The 15,167-nt window shown below is 38.3% G+C and overlaps 2 protein-coding genes across 2 annotated transcripts in view; one reads left to right on the top strand and one right to left on the bottom strand.

Annotated features, from left to right (window-relative positions):
• Positions 1-7,206, top strand: part of fam193a (family with sequence similarity 193 member A) — a 33,385-nt gene extending 26,179 nt beyond the window's left edge. Inside the window, exons 20-23 of the mRNA XM_079846482.1 lie at positions 2,333-2,563; positions 4,860-5,700; positions 5,801-5,882; positions 6,217-7,206. Coding sequence (XP_079702608.1) covers positions 2,333-2,563; positions 4,860-5,700; positions 5,801-5,882; positions 6,217-6,310 — 1,248 coding nt within the window. The 3' untranslated portion in view covers positions 6,311-7,206. The remainder of the gene's footprint in view (positions 1-2,332; positions 2,564-4,859; positions 5,701-5,800; positions 5,883-6,216) is intronic.
• Positions 7,207-13,105: 5,899 nt separating this feature from the next.
• The window catches only part of tnip2 (TNFAIP3 interacting protein 2), a 4,608-nt gene continuing 2,546 nt past the window's right edge, over positions 13,106-15,167 (bottom strand). Inside the window, exon 6 of the mRNA XM_079864240.1 lies at positions 13,106-14,515. Coding sequence (XP_079720366.1) covers positions 14,276-14,515 — 240 coding nt within the window. The 3' untranslated portion in view covers positions 13,106-14,275. The remainder of the gene's footprint in view (positions 14,516-15,167) is intronic.

Below are 15,167 nucleotides of genomic sequence, written 5' to 3'. Positions count from 1 at the left end.
AAGCACCAAAATGTCTGTAAAATATATTCTTTTGGACTGCCCATGAGACAGCACTTTTTATCAGGACAAACTTTGAAGGACTTATTTATGGATCCAGATTGTTTTAAAACATTTTTAGCACAAGTACATTTAAAGAATATTTTATAGAATTGTACTTTCCATTGTTTTCATTAAATTGTACTAATGATGTTATGTTTGTTAAATGTTTATGTATCTGCCATGTAATAGCCGGTAATGCTGATATGGCAATAAACTCAAATACTACTACTACTACTACTACTATTGTACTCTCGGTTGGAAGGCCTGTGTTGTCATCCAGACTCAAGCACTGGTACATATTTATATATACAATTATTTTGGGTTTGCTTCCCTCTTACTTAAAGCAGCATATCATTCAAAAATATTTATTATTATCTTTTAAACATCTGCTTAAATGTATCTTGTAACAACCAGTTACAAGATAAATTATTTTTAAAAGAGTTGATATCACTAAATTAATTTAAGGGTATTTTAAAGCATTTGATTTTGGATTTACTTGATTGTATTTGTTTTGAGTGGTTTGTGTACATTCTTTGTATGTGTATATTTATGTTTTTATGTTTAAATAACTCTGCTGCCTGTCTTGGCCAGGTCCCTCTTGTAAAATAGATTTTAAATCTCAAAGAGTTTTATTTCCTGGTTAAATAAAGGTTTCATAAAAATATATAAATGAATAAAAGAGCAACATCTGACCAAGGCAGTGCCGGAGGGATAAGGGAGTCCGGTAGAGCCGTAAGGATGGTGGTCTCTGGTGGAGCCGAGGGAGGAAGGAGCCAAGGCGGAGCCAATATGTCGACAGGCTGGATCCGCAGAGCAGAGTGTAGTAAACCAGGGAGGAGCCGATAAGCTGACAGGAACCAGCGGAGACAGAGGACACTTGGAGCTGGGCGGGACCAGCGGAGACACAGGAGACTTGGAGCTGGGCGGAACCAACAGGGACATGAGAATAAGGGAAATATCCTCTTCCAAATTAAAATAGCCACCAGAGATCAGCAGCAGCTCACCCTTAGCAGTGGGAGTGTGGGCAGGGTCTACATACATTCCCTCGAACTTCACTAGCTGTCCCATGGTGGCACATGATCTAGCCAGCTCACACACCTAATCATACTCACAGTGGGACTCGGGCTCCGGGGCTATGGTTGGCTCAGTCCTTTTCTCTGGCGCTGGCTCATGCATCGCGGCAGGCTCAAGCCCTCCATCTACAGTGGGTTCTGGCATCATGTCCGTGCCACGGGGTGATGGCTGGCTGGGCTCTGGGTCTGGAGTGGGGCTAGTGATGTATGTCTTCCGATGGTGAACAGTGATCTGTCTGATCACCCACTCTACAAACAAGGTGAAGGTCCCCCAAGACCGACATTGGGCTGTCGTGCTTTTGTGCGTTCGTTCAAGCTGTTGTAAAAGACGACGCACAGAAGAATGCTCAGGAAAGTTTGTGTGACGCCAGTTCTAAAAATCCTCAGGTGTGGTCCTCAAAAGATTGCTGCTCCTGCTCCAATGAAGCGCACGATGGAAGGAATTCCAGAACAATGAATCAATAAATCCAAAAAAAAAAAAAAAAACTCAGGAGATCGTTGGAGATACAGGAAACATAACCACATTAATACTGACGTCGACAATACCAGACAAAGAACTAAGGAAAACCCAGCGCTTAAACATATGCTGAGTAATCAGCGTGAAACAGAACAGGTTTGTGGAATTATGGACTATGGAAACTAATTAACAAACATGGAAACAAACTAGGAACACAGGAAAACAGGAACAGAGTGAAAACTAAACTAAAACAGAACATACATGTGACAAATAGTGATAAACCGGAATTTGTTTAGAGAATAGGAAAGAATATCGATGTGCCATTTATCGGTATTGGTATTTGCAAGAATTGGAACATGATGGGAAGTACAATTTCTTGTCACTTTAACATTATCATAAAGCAGTCCTTACTCACAGATGGTCTTGAAAATATACATCTACCACGGTATAGTAAAATCTCTTCAAGTTGACACTTTTCTGCTCGTACACACTGTATACATCAGAACGGCCAGCTCCATTTCAGTTATAGTCAGTCACTTTGAGGTGTTATCAGAGCTTTTTAATCAGTGTGTGGTGTTCACAATGTCTGATGGATCAGTACATGCTCTTATTTCCTGCACCAAAACAGTTTTGAATGCTCCAGTGCTTTTGTCAACCAGCCCCTATTAATGGAATATTTGTGGAAGCAGTTCATGTTAAGCGTTTACCATAGAAAGTGTCATGAATAAATAAACTAATTACTCATGTTGTTTGTGGTTTGTAGCCTCCTGCCGCACCCACCAGTAGGAACTATGCAGAGATGAGGGAGAAGTTGAGACTCCGGCTGACTAAGCGGAAGGAGGAACAGCCTAAGAAGGAAGAATTGCTGCTGGAGCGGGATGGGGTGGAAGACCATCGCAAGGTAGAGGACCTGCTACAGTTCATCAACAGCGCAGACAACAAACCTGTCACCAGCTCCAAAGCAGCCAAACGTGCCCGCCACAAACAGAAGAAGGTAAACTCATGCTTTTTTGTCTGTGTATACTAATTTATGCAAAAATACATTAAAAATGCAATACTACTGTTCTGATATCGTAATGAAGAATAAAAGGATTTATGTATATGGGTTCTCTGATTGATCAGGTGCCGATGATTATTGGCCGATAATAGCTTTATATAGTTTGATTGGTGGTCTCTATAAAGGCTGTTCAGAAAAGCGGATCAGATGATGCAAAACTCGCGAGACAATTTTTCTATGCACAGCTAAAATTCCTTCACTGCATTAACTGTCTGACAGTTCTATCAAGCATCTGAAAAAAGGACAATAAATTTGCAACGTCTTTGTGTAGAGCGGAGACATTGCAACCACAGCAACTCCACAGCAATGACAGTAAGAAACTAGAGGTGTGCGTTTTTTAAAAAAAATTTATTTATTTTTTTAAACATTTTTAGTGAATTTCTTTCCTTCAAAGAGGTGCGCTTTCTTTCCTCCCTAAAAGCCCAAACTTAACATCCAAATCAGCTAGATAAGTGATTGTCGGTAAATAGTCTACTGTTGCTAAACTGTAATTGCTCAAACTGACATGCTCTAATTAAAAGAGCAATTAAAGGGATAGTGCACCCAAAAAAGAAAATTAGCCCATGATTTACTCACCCTGAAGCCATCCTAAGTGTATATGACATTCTTCTTTCAGACTAATACAATCGGAGTTATATAAAAAAAAAATGTCCTGGCTCTTCCAAGCTTTATAATGGGAGTACGTGGGTATATTTTTTTGGAAGTCCATCAAACCCTATCCATCTGTGATAAAAGGGCTCGAAACGGCTCTGGGGGGGGGTTAATAAAGGCCTTCTGAAGCGAAGCGATGCATTTGTGTAAGAAAAATATCCATATTTAAAACTTTATTGCCTAAAATAACTAGGGCTGAACGATTAATCGCAACAAAACCGCACGCGATTTGCGATTATCTTATGCGCAGCTTGTCAGTGGAGTGTGGCTGATTGGTAGTAAATACTGCCCCAATTGAATGCCAGAGGGCGCTCTCACGCAAAACACGCTAAATATGCCCCGCCTCAGAAGTACAATAATGCGCATTATTCCAGGAAATCCCTATCGCTGTAGCTGAATAAACAGAAGATTGAAACGCTTTGATTAAACATGACTTATAAATACACGACTGCCTTATTCTGTGTAAGAAGGCACGTCATCTCACAGAAGGAGGAGCTCAGCTGTCGTTATGAAGTGAGTTTGGAGTAAATGCATGTTATTAAATGTTGTCTGTTCTTGGACGAGGTTCATAAATGCTTCTCATATTTTGGAAAGATGCTTGACGCTTGTTGTTTTTTCAAATGCACGTTATAAGTGACTCAAACTCAGTGCTTTCAGATGGAGCAGCGTTTACAGAGCCGTACATCAATGACAAACTGCACATAAAAAATAATTGCAGCCTTTGCGATTTCAAAATCGCGATAAGCCATCTCGATTTAAGAGCGATTACATGGAAAGTGCGATTAATCGTTCAGCCCTAAAAATAACTAGCTTCCGGCAGCTACTTTAAAGTGTTTAAAGCTGCAAAATATATACTGTTTCCCTTCCCCAAGCGACCTTCTGTGCATGTGCTCCGAGACAGAGTGGAACACGAGCCTAAATGGTTAAAATCACACATGGCATGTCAAAATGCCCGGCTTGGTGAGTAGTCGGTTATGTGTTAAGTGAACATAAACAGTTGGGAAATGAGTCACGTGTCTAACAGTATATTGAATCCATGCAATCGGTCTTAAAGTGACAGCAGCCTAATATTCCTGCTTCTGTCTGTGTCCTTAATGTTAATTACACTCACTGCTCTTTAGTAGATTTAGTAGGATTAATGTAAATTTAATTTATAGTGTAAACTATGCAGTGTTGTTTTACATATGATTTCTTGTTGTTGATAAAGACTGTTCCCGGTTTTTATTTTTATTTATTTCACAGGAATGCTGTTTTTAAGCTCTAAAGCTGTTCCCAATTACTTTTAAGAGATGGAATGGAATACGTTGCACATGTTGCTTGCCAATAAATAAGAGTTGTCAAATCATGATACTTTCTTATCTCTTTTTTTTATATATACTTAAAATATATTAAGAATAGTATCATTTATTTCTGTGATCGCATCAACCAGAATAGTTTCATTTATTTCGGTGATCGCATTGACCAATACTGCTTTGCCATTATCAGTGATCGACCCAAAAATATATGTATGTGGGATCATGTGTGTATGTATCTTATGGGGGTTGTCATGAGATTAACTGTCTAGGGTTTTGTTTGGGTGCAGCTGGAGGAGAAATCCCGTCTTGAGGCAGAGGCTCGGGAACTGGAGATGCAGCAGCAGCTTTTAAAGGAACAGAGAAGGCAACAGCAGGAGGAGGAGGAGGCACTGAAGCAGGAGCTCCTCCGTCTGCAGGAAATGCAGCACTTGAGGGCATCTAAGAAGAAAAAGAAAGACAATAAAGCCAAGGAGGTGTCCAAGTCTGAAATTCCTTCTCTCGTTCCAACAACCAACAACCCTCAGCCTCTTCAGCAAACAGCACAGAGCGTTTTAGAAAAGAACATGCAGAACGGCAAAACACAGCTACTGCACAGTCTCATCCGTCTCGGTCCTAAGGAGCCTCGTCTAGAACCTGAATTACCTACCAATGGGAAGAACGGCCCATCGCAACAGCCAAGCCCAAAGACTTGCAAAGAGAGACCCTCAGACTTTCCCGCCCTCCAGAATGGCACCACCTCCCACCCAGAGTCCTCCCATACCAAGGTCAAACCCAAACAGCAAACAAATGGCTCCAAAACCAACGGTGAAGCCACAAAGAGGCCAGCCGAGACCTCCAAAGCTCCAGAGCCTCCAAAAGCTGGGAATGCGGCCAGCCCTCAAACTGACGCCAAAGCCAAGCAGAGAGCTTCAGAGGAGTCAGTGACCGAGATCAAGAGGGAAGAGAGGACTAATGGGAAAAAGCCACAGAATGGAGGGAAAGACGAGAGGAACTCTCCAATTATCGAATCTTCAGCTTTAGACCCTCCTCAGCAGAATGGCAAAGTCCCAAACAACGAGTCCCCTCAGCCCAAAAGCAAACCCAAGAAGAATAAGAAGAAAAAAGCAGACAAGATGAATAACTCAATAGGTGAGTGTGAACTGCCAAATTGTCTGAAGATAAACGATAAAACGAATGTTTACAATTTGTTCACTTTTGAACAAGTCAGAATTCTCTTATTGTCCAACAGATGATGTGTTTCTGCCCAAAGACATTGATTTGGACAGCGTAGACATGGACGAGACCGAACGTGAAGTGGAATATTTTAAAAGGTACTGTTTGATAGTATTGAGTAATATTTTGAAGTGCGGTCACATTAGCGAAATTTCGTGCAAAAACAGGTCCATTGTTAGTAGCATGTATAAAGGTCTGCTTATACAGTAGACTCTTTCAAACCAGGCAGCTTTCTGTTGGTCAGTGCGGCAAAATCTGCATGGGGAACTTTTTCATCCTCACACGAAACTCCCGATCGTGTGGATTCCTATTGGAATGACTCTATTTTGCCATTTGGAATTTCACTAAGCAATGGTACATGTGACCTCACCTTTTCTCAGGCATTCATGACCTTTTGTTCCCCAATGAATTTATTCTTCACCCTTTCCGCAGGTTCTGCTTGGACTCTGCGCGACAGACGAGGCAGAGGTTGTCCATCAACTGGTCCAATTTTAGCTTGAAGAAGGCCACGTTTGCTGCCCACTAATGGGTCTTCCAGAGACAATGGCAGGAATCGATAAGCGTTCCTCTGGTTTCTTCTCTCTCTCCCACATTTCTACAGATTGACTGCTGACCCCAGTGCTGCTATGCTTCAACCGCTCCTCTGGTCTACATTATCCATGCCGCCTTGCCTTTTCCTTGTTGCTCTGGTTTCTGCAAAGAACCCAAATGGGCTTATATTCCTGCAGTACTTCTGGAGAGAAAAAGTTAAAAAAGCAAAGTCAAAAAACAACTCCAAAATGCTACTCTATAAGTTTATCCCTATTATTTTGGTTTCCCTTTTCTTCTTTTAAAAAGCGTGTGCGCTTTTTGTCAGTGAGTGGGCCGTTTCCCTTAGGTCTGTGTGTCATGTTCTGGGTTTTCTCTGGCTTTATGTACATTTGGATGAAGGCACTGCAAATGACATGCTTAAAGAAAAAAGCTGAATATGAAAAAAAAGATCCTTTTATTCAAATCAACTGTGGCTTTGCTCACCTTTGCACCTAGCACTGCACTTCCTCACACCTCATCGTCAAGAGAATCGGACTGGTCAGCTTCACGTCATTGTCCCCTTTCTCTCCCTTTATCAGGAGATTGGCTAATACTTGACAATGTTCACGTCAGTTCCATTTAAAATTGTTCAGAGTAACAACTGTGTTCAAGTTACCATTTTATTTTCTTTTTTTATTTTTCTTTTTTTTTTTTTTTCAACTTGTACCAAGCTTGTATCAGAATACTTTCAGAATTGAATCGAAAAGAACAATACTCACACTATCAATCTGTTATAGAGTGTATATTGTATTAACACTGAAGCCGGACTGGCTACTTTTTAACATATTGTTAAGTAATATTAAAATCTTGTCTTTCTTTTTGAAAGATGGAATACAGTAGAGTGGCAGGACATTTCTGTGTCAGTTGTCTTTTTTTCCATCTGCATCTTATAACACTTAGCAAATTCCTAACCTCATCCAATCAAGGGGAAATACAGAGCCAACTGCAGATCAACATAACAGGAGCAACCTAACACCCTAATTTGCATGACCTGGCACCTTGCAACGGGTCCGTCCCCATCGTTCTGGTAAGAACGGATGCGTGTGAAACACCACAACTGTTTCACTCAGTGTTTACGGTTTTACACTGGCTGTATCTGCATACTTAGAGGGTTAGTTCACCCAAAAATTCTGTCATTAATTACTCACCCTCGTTCCGTTCCACATCCGTAAGACCTTCGTTAATCTTCGGAATACAAGATATTTTTAATGAAATCCAAGATTTCTGGCCCTCCATAGATATCCAATGCAACTTACACATTCAAGCCCCAGAAAGGTAGTTAAAGTAATCCATGCGACTCCAGTGGTTCTACCCCAATTTTATGAAGCAACGCGAGTGCTTTGTTTGCGCAAAAAAAAAACACCATCATTTAGTTTGATGTATTTACTACCTTTCTGGGCCTTGAAAGTGGTAGTTGCGTTGGATCTCTTTGGAGGTACAGAAACCTCTTGGATTTCATTAAAAATATCTTCATTTGTGTTCTGAAGATAAACAGAAGTCTTATGGGTTTGGCACGACATGAGGGTGAGGAATTAATGACAGAAGTTTATTGCTAACACTTTTAGCAATAATAACAGCGATAATAGTTATCCAAACATTTGGGATAATTTGCTCAATTTGAGGTCAAGTCATTATAAATAGTTTAAGGTTTATTTTGCTTTGTTTTCTTTCCTCTTTCCTTATTACCAGGGTGTGGCAGGTACAATCCCGGTTCAGGCTGGTGTTTTCACTAATCAGTAAAACCATCTTTTCCAGTGCAATCAATTGGACGGGGTTTCGGCAGTTTCTGCTGAGAGGTAAGTGAATGTTGAAGGTGAAAATAACCTTAAAAGTATTTCAGATTTTATCATTTAACACATCTTATTTCAACTAAGCATGCCCTACTGAATACATATTGAGATAAAGGTGATGTTTATGCTGGCGGCTGTTTTTGATAAGAAAAAAAGGGGGGGAAAATCCCTGCCATCCCATGAAGGGTGTGTTAAAGTCAACATGAAATTAAAATAGACTTTCTAAATGTTCCTTGTGTTATTGTGCATGATTCTCCATTTCAAACTAATAATTTGGTTGTTTCTTTTTATTTCTCTTATTTAAGTCTGTCATTACCTTGTCAGAAAGGCTGCCCTCCAAAGGTGAATCATTCTGTTTGATAAGTTGAACTGGAAGTACTGATCAATTTGAACTCTTCATTTGAGCTAAACTCTTTAATATAAAAAATGTAAATGTTAAAAACAATTTTGTTGATAGCGATCAGAAGTTCGATTTAACTTGGTGTTTAAAGTGACAGAGCATTTAGAAGTATTTACATGGTTTTGGCTTTCACTTCTACAGTGCAACAAAAATTATGATTACCTCACTCTTCAAGAAATGTATTGGAATCACATTTTAAAATGGGAGGGAGGGCATATTTTTAAGCTTCGAAACCACTTGACAGACTATTTCTAAACTTACAACTCCCACAGAGAGGGAACTTTTGTCACTATCCGTCATCATCAAACTTTGTTTTATGTAGGGCTTTTTTTTTTTTCTTTACTTCCTGCCAAAAAAAAACCTTTTTCGCTGTGGTAAACGCCTACCTCCTTTTAGCATGTAACAAAGAAACCGATATAACAGGTTAGAGAGACTGTTGCTTGTCTTGTTCTGGAAGAGATGATCTAATTTTAGTAATTGATAATATATTTAAACATATATTTACACCATCATGACATTCTCAATGGCGAGTATAAATTTAGTGCCTGGTTTATAAATCTAACTTTATCAGGCAATAAGTTTATACTTGCCATTTAGAATGGCATGATGGTGTAAATATTTTAAAATGACTGTTTTCTATTTTAATATATTTTAAACTGTAATTTATTCCTGTGATCAAAGCTGAATTTTCAGCATCATTACTCCAGTCTTCAGTGTCACATGATCCTTCAGAAATCATTCTAATATGATGATTTGATGCTCAAGAAACATTCATGATTCTTATCAATGTTGAAAACAGTTGTGTACAAATTTTTTTCAAAATTCTTTGATGAATAGAAAGTTCAAAAGAACAGCATTTATTTAAAATAGAATATTTTCTAACATTATAAATGTCTTTACTGTAACTTTTGATCAGTTTAACTCATCCTTGATGAATAAAAGTATTGATTTATTTTATTTCTTTCCCCCAAAAATAAAATTAAAATTCTTACTGACCCCAAACTTTTGAACGGTAGTGTTTAATGTCACAAAAGCTTTAGATTTCAGATAAATGCTGTTCTTTTGAACTTTCTATTCATCATAGCATCATGAAATAAATTTGTACACAACTGTTTTCAACATTGATAATAATCATAAATGTTTCTTGAGCATCAAATCATCATATTAGAATGATTTCTGAAGGATCATGTGACACTGAAGACTGGAGTAATGATGCTGAAAATTCAGCTTTGATCACAGGAATAAATTACACTTTACTGTATATTCACATAGAAAACAGCTGTTTTAAATTGGAATAATATTTCACAATATTACTGTTTTTGTTTGTATTTTTAATCAAATAAATTATATATATATATATATATATATATATATATATATATAGTAAAATAATTCACTTAATTAAATTTAGATTTATTTATATAATTTTAAAAAATCAACACGTGTTTGGCTGGGAAACCGGAGAATGAACAATGGGAGATTTTGTGAATCTCCTGGAAGTGCTTCTGTGAGTCTGCCCACTTTTAGTCCCCCATGATGCAATGCTGGAGTTACCTCATTTATGTAAAATCTTTTTAGTAAGACATTTCTGGTTGAGGCCAGATTCATTTTGTACTTTCAACATGAAGTTTACTTGTTTCGACTGAATAAGAAAAACAACTACACAAGATGACTGCATGCATATCAATACACACATCTTTTCTCTCTCAAACACACACACACACACACAAAAAAAAAAATCAAGAAAAATCTCCTATAGACATTTGGGAATTAAATTGAAGTTGAGTGTTAGATAAATGTAACAGGATCCAAGTATGTTCCCTTGCCATATTCATCTGGATATAACAACAACTGTCCTTTTATTATCCTGTCTTGACAGGACTATGTGCAGAGCCTAGATGTACAAGACTTGGACAAGAAAAGGGTCAGAAAGAGAGCGAGAGCTGGGATTATTAAAGACGAATGAAAGATCGGAGATGAGATAGTGTAGTTTGTAATCACTCATGAAGATCTTTTCATTGAGGATGGACCAGAGCTGAGGAGAAACAGAGAGCTTAAGAGGGAAAACCCCCATCGTTCCACATACTGGAATTGACAATAGAGTTCTGATCGCTCTTATCTAAAAAACAACACAACAGGTCGTGATAACTCTTAAGACAGTCAGAAACAACAACAGTGTAAAATAAAGTGTTGCTCTTTCAAATGAGCTAGCCAGTGCTCGGGAATTCCCTGCGTTGAAGATTAAAGGCCATGTTTATCTGTTTTGGCATGGAATTTGCCAAAGTTTTCCCAGCCGGAATAGCATGGCAGATAAAGTTGAGGATAATAAAGACTAGACAAGCGACACCATAATAGGCTACTTGGTTTTTTGTTTTGTTTCTCTCTCTCTCTCTTTCTCTCTTTCTTTCTCTCTCTCTTTCTCTCTCTCTCTCTCTCTCTCTCTCTCTCTCTCTCTCTCTCTCTCTCTCTCTCTCTCTCTCTCTCTCTCTCTCTCTCTCTCTCTCTCTCTCTCTCTCTCTCTCTCTCTCTCTCTCTCTCTCTCTCTCTCTCTCTCTCTCTCTCTCTCTCTCTCCTCCATTGTACAAGTGCAGGATTCTTGTGAAGTGCTGACCTGGTGTATCTCAATTCTGGAGCTATTGTGTAAGTCTTTACTGTAAAAGTCATGTGATCATTTGACCTAATTATTTCCACTTTCTGAAGGAGGATTGTGGTGTGCGTGCTTTTCTGCAATAGATGTACAGGCCTCACATTATTATAAATGTGAATGTAGTGTGTGTGTGTGTGTGTGTGGAGGTGGGGAATCCCTTCCAGCCTACCTTTCACTTCTCCAAGGAAAAAAGGTTTCGTAAAAGAACAAAACACCCCACACATCCATTTACTTCAGCTTTTCTCTAATCTCTAGTAACGTTCTTTACAGCAACACAATTTTCTCAATGACTTTGCGAATAAAATGACTCTGTTCTATGCAGAACTGCTGCGGCTTCAAGCATCTTCCAAAGTGTGTACTTGTGCTTGAGCAACGTCATTTCGAGAGTGGTGACTTGACTGAAGTAGAGAGCATGAAACTCCTGCTGGAGTTTTCCCTCCTACCCCCGTGGCAGCTAGCTAGGGCCGTGTGTCTGACCTCATCAGGGGTTTATTGACTCAGGGGACCATGATGTTCCTTTACATGTCTGACGTGATCTTGAATAAGCTGAATATGGGCCTGAAATGATGACCGGTTTCCCAGATATAACACACACACAAATGCCTACGGAGCCATTTAGGAGGCAAATTACTTTTTGTGTTGACAATTCACAGAAATGCTCATCAGAAACTGTTAATGCTGTCACTTTAGTAATAATTGTATTTGTATAATATTTATAAATGTCACTCTGCTACTTGTGGTTCCAACTTGTCGCCCACCTAACATTTTTACTCCCAAACAAAGTTTCAATTTGACCTCACTATGCTAAACAATGAACAATTATATTTTTTTAGAATACCATTTATTGCAACATGTTAGGGTTAGTAATGGTTACAGGTTAATTTCGATTCTGAAAAATTGATTGCAGTTCAGTGAAGGAGTCGGTTATAAACTCGGTAGTGATTTAATGGTGGAGTGAGTCTGATTTAAAACTATTTAAACGAAAACGTTTTGTAAAAAGATTGTCATTTCAATCGCAATTCAGAATTCGAACTACACCATTGCCGCATGTCTGCAATCTCGCCACTATAAGACAACCTTTTAAATCTTTATTTAAAAAAAAAAATCCCTTAAAGTTTGAGTTAGAATAGTTAGCAAGCACAAACACAATGAGGTTGTAAAAGTTGACTAGCGAGTAGATGAGTTTTCGATTCGGTGTGATGTTTAATGTCCCTGAAAACAACTGAGGTCACATTTAGCCACATGTTAGCATGCGAAAATGATTCTGAATGTTTGAGTTTAGGACAACAAAAAAACATCATCCCAGCGGCACTCTATCAACTAATGCCATAAGATATCATATAACAAATCGCATATCGACACGCACAGTGTTTTCCAATCTGTCACCAATGGCCACTATAGTCTATTTTAAATTGTCACGTTTTTGTTGCCTTCATAGTGGATGTGTTACTGGCCTCTCAAAGCTACGGCAGCGGTTCAGCTACAGTACTAGGCACAAAATGTTTATCACACAATAGTAATTTGATTCAGTGAATATGTATTTGATAAGATAGTTGATAGTTACAGACCTTGTTTGGTCCCATAGCCGCCTCCCCTTTAAATAGCCAGTCCCACTATATCCCTCTACCCGACAGTCACCTACTTCTCTTCTGCTATTCACTTCCAGGCCTCAGGACAGCTGAGAATTTGCTGCAGTTATAGCCTCTCCACTCAGTTGTGCTTGGGAAGGGGCTTTCCACCACTTGTGCACATCACACACTCTTCAAAATCCCGTGGGACTGGAGTTTAATGCTTTGACACACTATGCCTCATGATCTTACTAGCATTATAACGAAACGTCTGGTTTCCCATATCTTACTAATGATTACCATTGACTGTACAAATACACTCACAAACACAAACAAGGTTACAAATGGCTTAGAAAATGATCTTTAAGCAAATATTTTATTATAAAAATAAATCATCTTATAGTTATCACATTTCTGTTTTATTTTGCCAATTGATTTTTGTTGTTAGTACCTTTAAACCCTGTAAAAGTTTGCTGCACTAGGAGGCCATTTTGTCAGACGCAGCAACTGAGACGTCACGCCTCAATTTACCAGGATGTAGGGAACTTCCTCTCTTACTTAAAACTAGAATGTTTTTAACTGCAGAGGGGGATCAAATGGCAAGTACCTCACAGTCAAAAGGTGCCTAGAAGTCTGAGAAAGTAATGACATGTTACACGTCGGAACCATATAACATTTCTAATCGGAAACTGAAGTTTGATATATACGGTATATGAATCAAATAGTAAAATATCAAAAGATTGTTAATAGTGTGTACTGTGCTGCTCTGTATTTCTTGGTACAAATAATGATCTGATAATTATTGAATGTGATACATTTAACCTGAAGGCAAGGAATAACAATATAACTACAAATGAAATATATAAACATTACAATATACTTTACAAATAGCACCATGACAAAAGTATGAATTATATTCAATAGTCTAATAACAAAGAAGCTTATGTATTAAATATAAAAGAATATGTACTTTTATCATCTGTATTTGGAAATAATTATAATATAGCAAAAAGTGCAAACCAGCTGATAAAGAGAATACATATCAGTGAGGTATATGATACCCATTTTATGATCCATCTGAACTATACACAGATCTGCAATACAGCATTAAGCAAAATTTGACAGAAACTCGTATCATGCTTAAAACCATGACACCAAACAAATGGCAAAACCCAGTGACTTAGAAACCACAATTGCTTGAGATTGAATAACGTTTCATAACTAAACCATCTGCATTCTATGACAGCCATGTGAGTAAGCCTTTCAACTGGAAATGACCAACTTAAAGTCATATTCTGAGTCCTATGCCACATGCAATCTTCTGAACATCAACCAAGTCCACAATCGAAAAGGAAAAAGAAAGAGAGAAAAAAAAGCTCTTCCTTCGACTCCATCCTGTTTAAACGTGTCCCTGCCTTCATCAACACCCTGTCGCACATCTCACAGTCTGCAAGCTTGTAGTGATTATGTCCTCAGTGCTTTCTGTGCCCTGTGAAAAGTCAGTGAGGTAAAAGACTCACAGCTTGGCACACTCGTCCCAGTGGTTTAGGTATTCGGCCGTGTGCTCATCGTCATATGTGGTGAGACACCGAGGGCACTGCAGTTCAGCGGCTCCCTGTGGTGCAGTGTTACTGATAGTCCTTTTTGAGCTTGCTTCTGGGGGACTGTTCCTTAGTGGTTCGGCAGTGTCCGTTTGTCTGGGAACTTTTTTAAGGCCCATGTGAAGTCGGCGTGAGGATGAGGCGTCTTGGACGCTCTGCATGATGAAGAAACAAGACATGTTATCAGAAGGAAATGGCCTTTGGATTAAAAAAACAACAAAAAAAAAACTCATGCTAGTTGGGGGGTTGGTGGGTGTGGTGGGGGAGTTATGCTGGCGTTAAATGGAAATTAACCTATCTCTATTGTAAATATGTTACAGATCTTATTGTGAATGAATCATCCATGTATATTACCAAGTAATGTTTAATCAAAATGTCATAATGACAGACTTTTCTCTATTATGTATGCTGGACTTCACCAATAATTTAGTATGCTTTAATTATTGAGTGCAAAGTCCACATCTCAAAATCAAATCCTCAAACAATGGACAGTGCCCGCCCTACATTTTTATTTATTTATTTATTTATTTTTATAATCCATTGCACTTGGATGTGTGTGTATATATATATATATATATATATATATATATATATATATATATATATATAAAAATGAAAGAATAGATCTGTTTGCTACACCAATTTCATTGTGACTTAAAAAAACAACACTAATTTAAAAACAATTTAATATATATTTTGAAATATTTTTGAGATGCTTTTTCAAATATCATGAATTATTAATTCAAAATATGCTGTTTGGGTTTAGTAGTAAATAACGATACAGAAAAGAAAGGAAAAATTGATTTA

Source organism: Squalius cephalus (genome assembly GCF_949319135.1).
Source record: "Squalius cephalus genome assembly, chromosome: 2".
Lineage (NCBI taxonomy): Eukaryota > Metazoa > Chordata > Actinopteri > Cypriniformes > Leuciscidae > Squalius > Squalius cephalus.
Note: the sequence above shows the minus strand (reverse complement) of the source record. Positions and strands in the feature narration are given on the sequence as shown.